Below are 13648 nucleotides of genomic sequence, written 5' to 3'. Positions count from 1 at the left end.
AAACAGACGCCTTTTCTGCGGCGTCGGTGAACTGGGACACAATTTTCCCCAAACAAATCATTCCCGCCCGTCGATGTGTCGGCGCCAATGAGCAGACATTTGAAGTCATTACGCCAATGTTTTTTGTAATTTTAATTCACGTCATAAACTCAGCACCTAGCATGACTCATGTCGCATTAGATGCTTAGCTCATATCATTATGCAAAAAATAAATGATTGTCCTAATCGTGATTTCAATTATTACACTCACGCACAAAAACCTGCTAAGCCAACACTGCTTTGTCTCATGTGAGGAAATTCTGACATTCACTAAAGACATCCGACACACAAGGGGGCTCCATTACTCACGCTGGTGACTTTGCGGTAGATCTGCGCAGCGTTTTGGCACTCAGAGTACGGATACTCGGAGGTGGCCATCTCCAGGATGCACATGCCGAAGGCGTAGACGTCCACCGCCTCGTCGTACTTCTCCTCGTACATCTCGGGGGCCATGAACTCGGGCGTTCCTGTCAACATGGTGACGAGACGCATCCCAATACTTTTTGTCCATAAAGCCACACGGGTCGGGTGTCGTTTTCATCTCACAAGCTCACCGATCACGCTTTTGGCGAAGGAGGCCCTCTTGAGCGTGGCGAGCCCGAGGTCGCCGATCTTGACGGAGCCGGTGGGCCCGGTGATGAAGATGTTGTCGCATTTGAGGTCGCGGTGGATGATGGGCGGCGTGCGCGTGTGCAGGAAATGGAGCCCCTTCAGGATTTGACGGCTCCAGCGCTGCAGCAGCTTCAGCTTCATCTCCTTAAACCTTTTCAGATAGCTACAGAAAAAAGTAAAAGACCGATTTTTGTTGTCACGTTTTTCCATCCCAGCCTAAAAGTGGTGGGTTGGGTTGGGACTCACGTCTTGAGCGTGCCGGACGTCATGAGCTCCGTCACCAGGATGATGCACTTGTGGCCCTTCATCGTCGACTTCCACGAGTCGTGAAAGCGCACGATGTTGGGATGCTGAAGGCCTTTCAGCATCTCCACTTCCTCGCTGAAGCGCTGACGCTCCGCCTTGGTTAGCTTGCGAGTCTGCGACATCACAGGCGTTATTATTCGGCATCGGCTAACAGTTAGCTTAGCTTAGTCAATATGTTTTTCATTTATTTATTTTATCTATTTAGATTATTTATTTAAAGTGCCAACATGGTAGCATACAAAACAAAAGTAAAATAAAAGCAAATACAACATAGGACAACTGTACAGTATGATCTTTACATAACATTACTCATAAGCAGCTAAGTTAGCGTATGCTAACACATAGCTCACTCGCTATCTAGTTTTACATTATATTTTGGCTGGTAAGAGTTTTATCTTTTATAACAATTTGTTGAACACAGAATACATCTTTAGTCTAACTCACTGTCAATAAATTAAAAAAAAATGTTTATGCTAAGTTAAATGGTTTGTTTGTTTTTTGTGTTTTGATTCTCAGTGATGGTAGAGTAATCCACAAAAAGCTGAATTGAGGTAACTAGCCTCTTCTTATTAGCCAAATTTGTCATATTTTAAATGACTTTGGTAATGCTAGGCTATTAGGCCAACGAAATAAGACAAAGTAATGAAACAATGCAGCAATGAAACGCTAACATCAAATGTGGTCGCGCTGCAAGTTAGCATATGTTCCCAGTTAACCCACACTGTCAACATGTTTAAACGGAACACCCCGGGGGGTGCATATGATTACATAACTCATACAAACCGTGGTTTGATAAATGGCTGTTACTTAAGCTAATTAGCAGCAGCAGTGGAAACCACAAGCTCATCCACCCCCGGTTGCATAATCGCAGCAATTTTCAAAAAAAAAAAAAAAACGGGGGAGATGGGGCATTACAGGTTTGAGGCCCCCCTCATCAAAAATCCATATATGCACTTCAACACTGCAATGACGCCACACGGACAAAGAAATTTCTTGTGCGTCGTCCGTGTTCCCTGAATGGAGCCATTTAGGAGCTTAGCGGAAACATCTCAGGAGACTTCATCCTGCATTCAGGATGAATTCTAGGAAAAAATAAAAAATAAAAAAATCTCCGAGTGTGTTTGCGCTCAAAATCAAGTCGAAGAAAACCCGCTCCCCAAAAAACCTTCGTCCCTCCTCCCACTTGTCAGGAGGGCCTCCTGGAGCTGAGGGCACAGAGGCCAGCTCTGAGGGAGATAAAAATCAGCTCACAGGCGGCAGATTGCAGCCGACATGTTCAGTAACACACACACACACACACAAGTAGGTGTTGAGCAATGGCATGTTTGGAACTTCTAACTTAATCTAATTAGTCCTCCTTATAGTCGGCTAGCACGACATGGGCGAGACTGTTGAGCATAGAGCTGGGTGGTTAATCAATTTCATTGATTAATTTGAATTTGTGTTGTTCCGATGCCATTTTTTGTTTTTTTTTCTCAACTGTCCTGCCATTGGTTCAGAGCATTCAAGGGCCAATAGGATATCTTAGATCGGCATGCAGTGAACATGTCGCATATCAGTGAATGTTGTGCACGAGCAAGACACAAGATGCTGCATCCAAAGTCCTATATTAGTGTTGGAATTAATGGTATCGGCATGTTACCCGTTAGTACTCGCCGATACCGATACCACTGTTTTAATGCAGTATCGGGGCTTCTGCCGATACCAGTATCGGAACAACACTAATTTGAATATATATGTAAGTAAGGACTGGGAGGTTTTTTATTATATTTTTTAGCAGCAGTTAATTCTGTGAGAGAAACTTTTGTTGAGCTTTTTTTTTGCCATGAAGAGAAATAAAGCTAATTTCAAAAGGCAAAAAAATAAAGAGCAAAACTTATTCTTTCTCTTTAAGCAAAAATTAAAATGAAAAAAAAATCAGATTTTTATGAAAGCAAATCTGCCATTTTATTATAAAACCTTATCACCTCCCTAGTTGAGTAACACACGTCGGGATTGTTACACTTTCAAGGGCTGAGTGTGCACATCCCGAGTGCCTAACTAAGGCAGCCAAAACCGCAAGATTTTTTTTTTTTTTTTTTTTTTTTTTTTTTAACTCAAGCTTGGCTTTACACGCATGAGTGCAAACCTCCAGAATGTACAAAGTGGAAGGATTTGTTGGAAAAGTCCCGCCAGCGCCACTTTCCACTATGGACCACGTGGATAGGTAAACCATCTTCTCCACTGAAAGCCACAAAAATGAGACATTGGAGGGAAAAGCGATCTTGAGGAGGCAAAATGGAGTACACAAGTTGGCTGAGAACAGACAGAGGTCATATTTGGGTTGGGTGATCTTTTTATTTCCCTTCACAAAAATCCAATGATAAAGATTCTAATTTAAAGAAAGACAAAAACTCTTCTTCCCCCCCCCTTCTCACGATACCAAACAAGCCTTGTAACAGTTTTCCCCTTTCCTAGATACAAACCTTTCCATTTTGCATTTTCAATTCTGAGGGAATGTCTACGGAACATTGCAATCGTGCGCTTGTCTTGAGGCGGGAGCGGCCTAATGTCTGGCAAGACCTTTATTGGCAGACAGAGTTGTAGTGCATGAAGCCTTGGCCAAAGAAGGAATGGTCTGGAGTCCAACTTTTCCATGACACATTTGGCCGCACAACAACACATGCACTGGAACACAACTGTGAGTATGATGTCCAACAAATGGTTTTTTTTTTGTTTATGTTTACAAGTGGGGGAAAAAACACAAATACATTTTTGAAAAATACATTACATTAGAAATAATGCATTTTTTTTTTTTTTTTTTTTAATATCGAACCAATTCATTGGTCTTTGAAAAGTTCTATAAAAAAATAATTTTAGGGAACTTTTTCTTTACCGTCTTTAACAACAATTTGCAAATGAGTTAAGTCCATGACTTTTTTTTTTTTTTTTTTTTTTTTTTTAATGCGGTAGTGTCATCAAACGAAGAATATTTTGGGAAATTTTTTTTGTTTAAATGTGTAGGAAAACAAACTTTTTGCCCATTTCTGACATTCAAAAATGTTCATTTATTATCTGATAAATAATATACAAATTTAATAGATTTTTAAAAAAATATAAAAATATTTAACAAAAATTATAAATATTTAGGGGTAAAAATGTTTTCATGCATTGGATTCATATTTTGGTCATTCTTCAATTTCGTAACTGTCATGAAATAAATCTATATATCGGTCATTAAATTAAATACACATAAAAACTATTAAATATAGTTAGCAAAAATTCTTTTTAGAAAAAATGTTAAATAATATTTATGGAAAAATAACTGTACTGTATTTTCAATTAAAATCGAAACTAATATCTTTGTCATTAAATGAAAAAAAAACAGATTTTTCTTTTTTTTTTTTTACACAAAATAAAACAAAACCACACAGACATACAAACAGACCTCCCCCACCTGTGTGCGCACAAGCAGACCTGGAGTATGTATTGCATAATGCACAGGAAAGCGTACACATCCAGTGATCATATTACAATGAATAAATGCGTCTCAGCTTTTCCATCATCTCTTGCAGCTGCATGCTAGCGGGAGAGAGAAGTGTTGATTGAGCAGAGGGGGTCTAAGGGGCTGTGCGGGGGGGCTCTGGGGACCCGTCGGTGCCACACGAGCGCCGTTACGTAAGCGACGTGGACGGCGGAAGCAATAAGCTGGCTTTAAGACACCCCTGTACTCCCTGTCAGCGGCCCTATTGTGACAACCGCTGCACGAACACAGCAGCAAACACTTGCAGCCGTGTGCCAAGAAAAAAAAAAAAAAAAAGACTTCCAGTCACTGAGACTTAATATTGCCTCGACTCTAGAGCCTGCTTCGTGGGTTTAGTGGATCACTGTATTAGCTTGGCCATGAAGATTATGCTTTTAAATTTGTGTTCAAACTATTTCTTGCTAAAAGCGTAGATGCTACTTGTTAGCCAATCTATGTTGTTTTGCATTGTTTGTTAGCACTAAGCTAAAAGGACGTTATTATGGAAAAGCTATGTGGTTGTTTTAATTAAATACAAATGAAGTTTTCATTGTTGTGTGTTTAGATGGAGTAAAAAAAAAAAAAAATCAATTAAAATCTGAAATTGATTAACATTTCTTTTAAGGCGGCACCCAGCCCTACGTTCTCCACAAGTCTCGGATTAAGGTCAAAGATAAAGAGGCGGGAACCTGGCAGGTCCGAGGCTGACTGACACGCACACACAGTGCCGCCATTGAGGTGTGTTGCGGGTGAGAACTGAAGTGCCAGTGTGCTGCTTCCAAGCCGAAGGTGACGTGCGGTGAACATTTGGTCCCCGCAGAATAGACCGAGGACACGTACTCGCATACATCACCTCGTAAAGTTTGGGACGAAAAAAAATAAAATGTCACGTGTTCCTCGACAATACTGGACGCAACCTAATGGATATTCCAATGAAAAATATATATTATAAATAGGGATAGCATCTGCCATTTTTTGAATCCGAAGGCTGATAAAGCTGGTATCTCATTGAGCAGTGAATATTTGCAAACGTTGCGAATTCAGACAATTTTTCACTGCAAAGATCTTTTGAAACGTTTCACGAACCCGAACAAAATCCCCAAATGAGCTACATTCGCATGCGTTTGTCACTCAGTGCAGGGAACTTCTATTTAAATTTCCACTTTATACAAAAATAGGAATTCCCTACACTAAAAAAAAAATCTAGAAATTATGTTACATTTTTAGAAAACTTTATTTGCAGTAGAATTTTTTAGGGATCCATTTACTTGTTTATTAATTTAATTTTTTTTTTTTTAAATTTAGCTAAACACATGCTAATTACCTTGGAAGCTCACTACAATTTTGTTATATTTTTTTTAAACAAATATGACAATATAGTTTAAAAGATTTTTTTTATTTTACTGCAAATGAATATCGGCTAAAAATATCGGTTATCAGCCTACTTTGACGACTAGTCATTTGTATCGGTATCGGCCTTGAAAAAAACAGATTGGTCTATCACGAATTATAAATGCCAATTGGAGCAAAAAGATGGCGGTTATGCACTACTTTTGTCTAAATGAAGCTCCTCATTTCAATTTAACATAGTTCTTTAGCACCAAGATGACACTAGATGGCGCCATAATACTTTGGACTTCGTACAAAAATGGCAAATAGCTATTTTTTTAATCAAATAATTTATACCCCCCCAAAAATGTTTAGAAGACAGATAATTATTTACAAAAATAATAATGACTACATAAGAGGACAACAAGTAATGTGTCGGCACTACTGTACTGTATGTGGCGCTTCTCAGGAAGTGTTGCATCACCGTGTCCCATAGGCCCCAGATTAGCCTATTTACTCGGTTATTCTTAACGGGCCTGAACCCGGCTGATGTTTGCTGCCACTGACCAACTAAGGGCGCGTCTATAAACTGCACTTAAGCCTTCTGCCGCTGATCCGCCACCCACACACTCCTACCGACCTGTAAAACTTGACAGCCTCTCGCGTGAGAAACGACATGATGAGCATTTATTTGCTAGTTCTACACTAAAATGTTGCTTAACTATAGTTTAATTGGTGATTACAACGTTCCGGTAGGTTTTAGGAGTAAATGAATGCACACAGTAAATAGACCGATCACATTAGCCAATCAAATTACAATCATGCGACAAGTGTTTGTGTTTTTGAAAGATTTGAGAACCGTGAGATTCTCGTGCCTATATAAAAAGGCTCCTCCGAGTGCTCAAAGGTGACTCAACCTGCACAGTCAGGTCTCAGGTGTCCAGAGGTCAGAGGCGACAATTGTGGGCTCCTCAATCAGATTTAATGGAGTCAGATAGCCTGCAGATTGCAGTGTGCATATTATGTAGAAAATAATGAGGATGTATACAAAATGGCTGCTTCAAAACAAAATGGTTGACTTTGAGTTTGTTTTGTGCTTTGCACAATTAACTAGCATTTGTTATTTAACCCTTCAGGAGGTGATACTGAGTGAGTTTTGCCACATAGAAGTCTGCCTAATCAATTGGTAAACAGGAGATTCGATGCAGGTACTTGACAAGCAGTAAATGGTAGAATAAATTAGTTCAAAATGGCTGCTTCATAACACAATGGTGCATTTTTGTGCACCATGACCTGATAAATGTGCCTACCTAAACAACTGATAGAGATTTGGTTTTAGGCTACTGATGTGTTCTGGCTTGGGGACTCCTAAAATATGTAGCATGCAAATATCTATTACCAAGATATACACACCAGTCAAGTTTGGGGATGTTTGGGCTATTAAAGTTTCATAAGAGGTGAGTTAATGCAGGTACATCAGTTTCAAGAGAGCCTTGGCATGGCCTGGTGCACAAAGTCCAAACACAACTGACAAACTGTCCTGAGGCAGAAGCTAAAAGCTGTGCGAGGAAATAGCTCTGTTTGACTAAGGAGTAACGAGTCCTCTCTTTTTTTCCCCCTTTTTATGAACTTCAACCAGCCTAAAAAGGGCCCAGGAAGCCAGCCATTTTGTTTTGGTTTGAAGTGGCCATTTGAGGTATTGTTGAAAGGCAAACTACACTCTGGACTGCTCACGAGGGCACATTAAGGCTCGAAATGTGCTGTGACCAAACTCAACTTAAATGAAAAATTCCCAAACCATAATAACCCTACTGCCATATTACAAATAAATTGGTTTATATACTGTAGCATTTTTCTAAATATGCAAAAGCACAAATAAATTATTTGTACAATTTTTAATACTAAACACAATTTCTCTTCATAACATGATGTGGCCCTTGCGTCCTGATTTTCTGTATGTGGCCCTCAAATGAAAAAGTTTGGACACCCCTGGTTTAGATAATGGATGAACAGCTACAGGAAGTTATTATGTGTTGTGGCTACAGTGAGTGTCATGGCATCCAGTTACACTCAGCTATACAGATCAGGTCCCAGCGGGTACCAGGAGCGGATCTGGTTTACAAAGCGCCGCTATGCAAAGGCCGCCAGTCACGTGACCTGCACGCATGAAAGATTGATGCCCACAACCTCATCGAGAGCCAAATTAGGGAGAGTGCCGCATTCGATCCCCCCCCCCCCACCCAAAAAAAGACAGACTGGAGTATATTAAGGTGTTGACGGAGAAAACACACGGGCCTTTCCAAAATGGGTAATGGCCGATTCATGGCGGGATTGACCGAAGGTTACCCCCTCGGGCCTGCTCGGGGTTTGTTTAGGAAGCAGGACCGCCACACATGTACACGTGCACGTTTCCTCCCGCAGCTTCGCACTGTCAACACTGTAAAGAAAACCCACCAGTGGCCTTTTCGACAGCTTCCGTCGACAAAAAAAACAAAAAAGGTGGCGCGTGATCAGCGTTCACGTTGCTGATTTTGATTGCAACGTGACTCAAGGCGGCTCAAACACGCTATTACTTTTCTAGGGCTAAAAAAAGGAAGGCACAATTGCTTGTTGTTCCGGGGATCAGGAACAGCCTAACAACTTCACAAAGCAATCAATTATGATTTGTTACCTGAAGAGAGAATCCATAAAGATTTTTATTTTTTTTTACATTGCGAGTCTGACTTGTAAACTCGCTCCGCTCTATTTGCAGGTATGTTGTTGCACATCAGCAATTATCAAAATAAGATATATTCGCACTCGTGGTCAGGTATGTTTCCTGGAAAGTGGAAAAATCCCTCGCGGCGGCACTGCGATGGAAAAGGGAGGCCGTGTAATGACCACATAATGCCTGGTGCCAGCATGTACAAGGCCTCAGTGTCACTCGGCCGGCCAACTTTCCACTCAGCGTCTTTTAACAGCAAAGATAATTTCAACTAACTCGGTAAACGCGGCGCTTAAATAAAAAGTCCACACACCCGAAAACGTTGAAAACGCACACACTGATTCCCACTTCCTCGTAATCAGGCATGTAAATATACAATATTTGAATGTATATTTGAATGTGTCCTACTTGTGTTTACAATCATGAGATATAACCCCCATAAATTTTTCCATCTTGTTCTTGTGTGGGAAAAGATAAGAGTCCAAATCAGTACAAAATAAAATAAAATAAAATAAAATAAAATAAATATAGCCCACCTGAAGGGTTTGTGTAAGCCCAACTGTCATTGATTACCATTACTCAGCTAAATCTCTAAAAATGTGATAAAACAAGAGGAAAGGTTTTTTGTGTTGAGATGACAAAAAAAAAAAAAGAACATTTAAGGTATAATTACACATATATGCATAATTCCCCCTTAATTATCCACCTTAAAAATAACAGTTAGTGACAGTTAGCCTGTAACGCTAGCTAAATGCGCATATAGCTACTCCCATAGAAGCTTGATAAAGCTTATGTTGGAGTGACTTTATGGCTCTCTGGAACTTTAATGATAATTACACTTAAAAAGCACATAAAGTGCAAAGTGGTGCTGGTGACGCACGCACAGCAATGTGGCTTTTATTTTTTTTCAAAAGGTGCTATGTTAGCGAAGGAGTGGCTAGCTAGCGTTGGCCGCCGGCTGATTAAGCAACTGCCGTGACAGCAAACAGCAGCGTGATGGATGTTTCCGGTAGCGGAGGTTATGGAAGGTAAAACTAAGACTAAAAGAATTTTTGTGATAGTTTTTTTTTTTTTTTTTTTTTTTTTATTTAATAGAAGGGGAAAAGTGCAGCATCTAATAGGGAAGTAGCAACATACACCGGTTTACTGTAAATGAAAAGTTTGTTACATTGTCAGTTGGCTAAAAAAAACAAAAAAACATTTGTTTTGCATGACAAAAAACTTGGAAAACATCCTTTTAGCTAAACAGTGACGGTGCTTCATGGCTAGCTGAGGCGTCACGCTCGTGATCGGCTGTCGAATTATTGTCAATAAACTTGACGTCAAAGCAAAGAATAGTCTTTGCTTGTTATAGGGCAAAATTGTTTGGATGTAGAGCTGTGTGATATAGATATTTTCCATCTTCATTTTCCTCTGGCTATTCGTACGTGAGCATGAGCATCAAGAAGTGTTATTTTAAATGATATTATTCTCACACAAAGTCATTTTGCCCAAGCTAACGACCAGCAAGCAACGAACGTGGACTTTGCGAGTGTCTGCGGGCTGTTTTGCACGTCATGGATGGTGACTTTATGGCGGACCTGACTTGTGCAAACTGACAATAAACTGCACACCACCGAGAATGTATGAGGATGTGCAGGAAACAGGTGTGTCCAAGTGGGGAATGTAATGTCATCGTTTTAAGCTAGTTTTCAGGTCAGGAGACATGAGCACATTTTTATGTCAACTTTAACGTGCTTCAAAATGGATTCGTTGCTGTTCGTAGCCACAGAATGGCTGCAATGCGATCCCTGAAGACACCGTTGACATTTGAGAGTGCGAAGAGAGCAATTTATTTTCACCTTTCAACATACGTTTTACCCGACTCAAGTCGTTCTAGATGACTTGCAAGTGCTGCTGCATCAACACGGCAGGCCTCGGCCCTGTTTAGCCACCAACACGCGCCTCTGGTGTGCCATGCAGGGGGTGGGGGTGAGGGCAGGCGGGGGTCACGTTAGGCGGAGATTTCCGGCGGAGATGCTGAGGTCGACCCACCACGGGCTGTAACCATATCAACCACCTCTAAGCTCATTAAGGGAGATTAAAGTGCTTCAACACACATGGCCACCGGCGAACAGCCGCAGGAAGAAAGTTGAGTTTTGGTTTGTTTTTTCTTTCCTTCAAACAAACACCTGACAGGTGGACTGCTGAGCTGAAAGGACACCGCTGGAGCCCTGGGGGGGGGGGGCACATTTACACATGCTCTCCACCTCTAAGCATGACCCCACAGCGTGCATCACGATACAAAATTAAATTAATTAAAAATAAATAAAAAAAACATAAGTACCAAATTTCCACCAAGGGAATATTTTTATATTATATTTTAACCCACCATGCCCAAAATTAAGTTAAAAAAACAAAAATAGCAAAAATTAAAAATTAAAGGGATACTTGACTCCTTGCGCAATTTTCAGCAGCAAAAAGTTAATATTTTGTCTATAATAACGTCATTATTTTTCATATACAATTAATACCTATTAAAAAGTAATTTTTCTACTTACTGACGACTAATGATGACATCACCTGCACTGAGGAAGTAGGTAACGACCAATCATGGCTCATTTTACTGACCAAAACCAGAAAACAGGTGAGCTATGATTGGCCGTTACCGACTATCTCAGCACAGGTGATGTCATCATCAGTCGACAGCAAGTAGAAAAATGACTTTTTCAAAAGGTATTAATTGTACATGAAAAATAATGAAGTTATCAAATTCATTCTGGACAAAATATTAACTTTTCACTGCTGAAAATTGTTCAATGAGTCAAGTATCCCTTTTAAAGTAAAAAAAATAAATAAAATAAAATACAAACATATAAATTAATTCATTCATTATTGAATATTTATTATTTTATTGTTTATTTTTGGTTCAACTTCAAATCCTTATTTTTGCACAAAAAAAAAGTTTTTTTTTTTAAATTCTTTCCTATTTTTCAAGAATAAATATGTCTTTTCCAGAAGAAAGGCATGATATTTTAAGCATATTTTTTTTTTTAAATAAGTCACAAATACACTGACTTTAATATTATAGTAACCATGGCTTAATTTCTTTAGTCATTATAAAAAAAAATTATTGAAAATAGTTGACTTTTTAATTCCTATGACATTTTGGGCACATGGTAATTTTGTTTAATTCATTACTATTAAGAGCGGGTGTGTGGAAAAACTGGACGATTAGATTGATGCGCTTGCCAGCGAGCTCAAACTGCCAAGTTTTCTAATGAATACGTTAGATTATTTGTTGCCCTGTGTGGTTTTCGTAGATTGCTGTTTAAGTGGAGCGTAATGTAGTTTTCCTGATATGCAGCCCAGCTAAGTGGCTGGCGGCCGTCCTTTTTTTTTTCCTTTTTTTTTTTCATGTAATAAACACGACTGTCTCCACCAAAATGACTACTGTGCATGTCAGTGTCCGACAGTTTTCGTCTGAGCTTAGGCCACCACCTCGGAAGGCGCACTTAGCTGCCAGGCTAAAGTGACACCGTCGATGTTAAGCCTTCAAATCCTCCATTGAGCCACCAAAGCATGGCAGGAGGCAGCTGCTGCTTCCGACTTGTTTACATCACACACACAAGCATGTGGAAGCGCTGAAGGCATGCGGAGAGCCGGCCTGGTTGTCAGTGACAACAAAGATTACCGGAGACCAAACTTGACATGGAGCCGCTCCAAGGTCGATGACGAACGACGTGCTCCTGTGTGATTCGTGATCGCTGAAGATGTGAACAAGATGTAAAATGTGGACAAGGTTTTTGTTTTGTTTTTTACTTTTTTGTCACATTAACTCTTTGATCGCCAAAAACGTTTAATAACGATTAGTAAAATACTAAGCTTTTTGTTTTGTTTTGTTTTTATCAATGGGCACTCCACCGTCTAAGTGCAGCACGCGCTGCCTGGTCAATGAGTTGTGGAATCAAAAACACTATGTAAGGCCAGCAGATGGCAGCATTGTATCTCTTTTCAATGGGCCGTATGAAATTACAATGAAACATGACGAAATCTGATGAAATACGTTTTGAAGGATGATGTAAATGATCAAAGGCTTTTTTTGATAACGTGTGGCAGTAAAAGAGTTAACGAGCTGAGTTAGGCTAGTGCTTGTCCTCACCCAAATGTAAATAAAATAGTAAAGACAGGATGACCTGATGCTGTGAACAGGAAGTTGACCATAAAAGGACATCCTACCTGAAGCTCACACCAGGCCACCTCCACCGTGGTCTCCGTGTCAAGGCCTTTGTAGACGGTCTTGAAGGACCCCCTCCCAATCTCGATGTTGAACTTGAGGTAGCGTCCGTCAGGCGACGTCGCCACCGCTTTGGTCTCCACATCCTCCTTTTCCTCCTCCCACCGCGGGTCAAAGTTCACGCGAGGCGACGCCTGCCGCCCTTGCTCCGACTCGACGCCCGAAATGGGGCTGCACGGGGGAGTGTCGTCGCGCGGTTTCTCCTCGTCCTCCTCGTCTTCGGCTCGGGACTCGGGCAGGCTGAGGATGTTCTCGGCCGACCAGGAGAGAGCTTTGGAGAGGGCGCCGCCGAAGAGGGGCGAGTCCACGTCCACGCTGATCTTGTGTAAGCCGTACGAGTTGCGGCGGGCGCCCAGGCCGTGCGGCTGCAAGCCCGGGAAGCCGCGGCCGGCGATCTCCACCTGGGCGTGCGACATGGTGCGCCCGGTCACCAGCTTCTGCTCTGGACTCGGAAGGTGCCTTTGTGTAGAAATCCAATGAGTTAGTTGTTCGTTAGTGTTAACAATTTGCCACACTGAGATGGTCAGTAGTCAGTCATGAGTAAGAAACTACACCAGTGACAGATTTAGTCGCAAGTAACAAACTGTCAAGGTCATTAGAATTAGTCATGTGTGTCAGTGTCACATTAACATGGGTCAGTAGAGTTCGTCGTAACAAATAATCACATCAATATGCTCAGTAGAGAAACAAATGGTCAAATTATAGATTTAGTGGTGAAAAACTGTATCAGCAGTTTTAATCATTAAAAAAAAAAAATGACCACAGTAACAGTAAAGTTAGTCATGAATAACAATGCATCATGTTGATATGGTTGGTCGAGTCACAAATAACAATGTATGGTGAAATCCACAACGTATATATGTCAAGTGAACTACATAGA

General features: G+C 40.7%; 1 protein-coding gene across 1 annotated transcript in view; it reads right to left on the bottom strand.

The window, feature by feature from the left end:
* The window catches only part of wnk4a (WNK lysine deficient protein kinase 4a), a 34483-nt gene that overhangs the window by 20207 nt on the left and 628 nt on the right, over window positions 1-13648 (bottom strand). Inside the window, exons 2-5 of the mRNA XM_077501903.1 lie at window positions 12711-13227; window positions 898-1070; window positions 594-814; window positions 349-506 (exon numbers count right to left, since the gene is read on the bottom strand). Coding sequence (XP_077358029.1) covers window positions 349-506; window positions 594-814; window positions 898-1070; window positions 12711-13184 — 1026 coding nt within the window. The 5' untranslated portion in view covers window positions 13185-13227. The remainder of the gene's footprint in view (window positions 1-348; window positions 507-593; window positions 815-897; window positions 1071-12710; window positions 13228-13648) is intronic.

The sequence above is a fragment of the Festucalex cinctus genome, chromosome 17 (genome assembly GCF_051991245.1).
Source record: "Festucalex cinctus isolate MCC-2025b chromosome 17, RoL_Fcin_1.0, whole genome shotgun sequence".
Lineage (NCBI taxonomy): Eukaryota > Metazoa > Chordata > Actinopteri > Syngnathiformes > Syngnathidae > Festucalex > Festucalex cinctus.
This window is presented reverse-complemented; position numbering and strand designations above follow the sequence as displayed.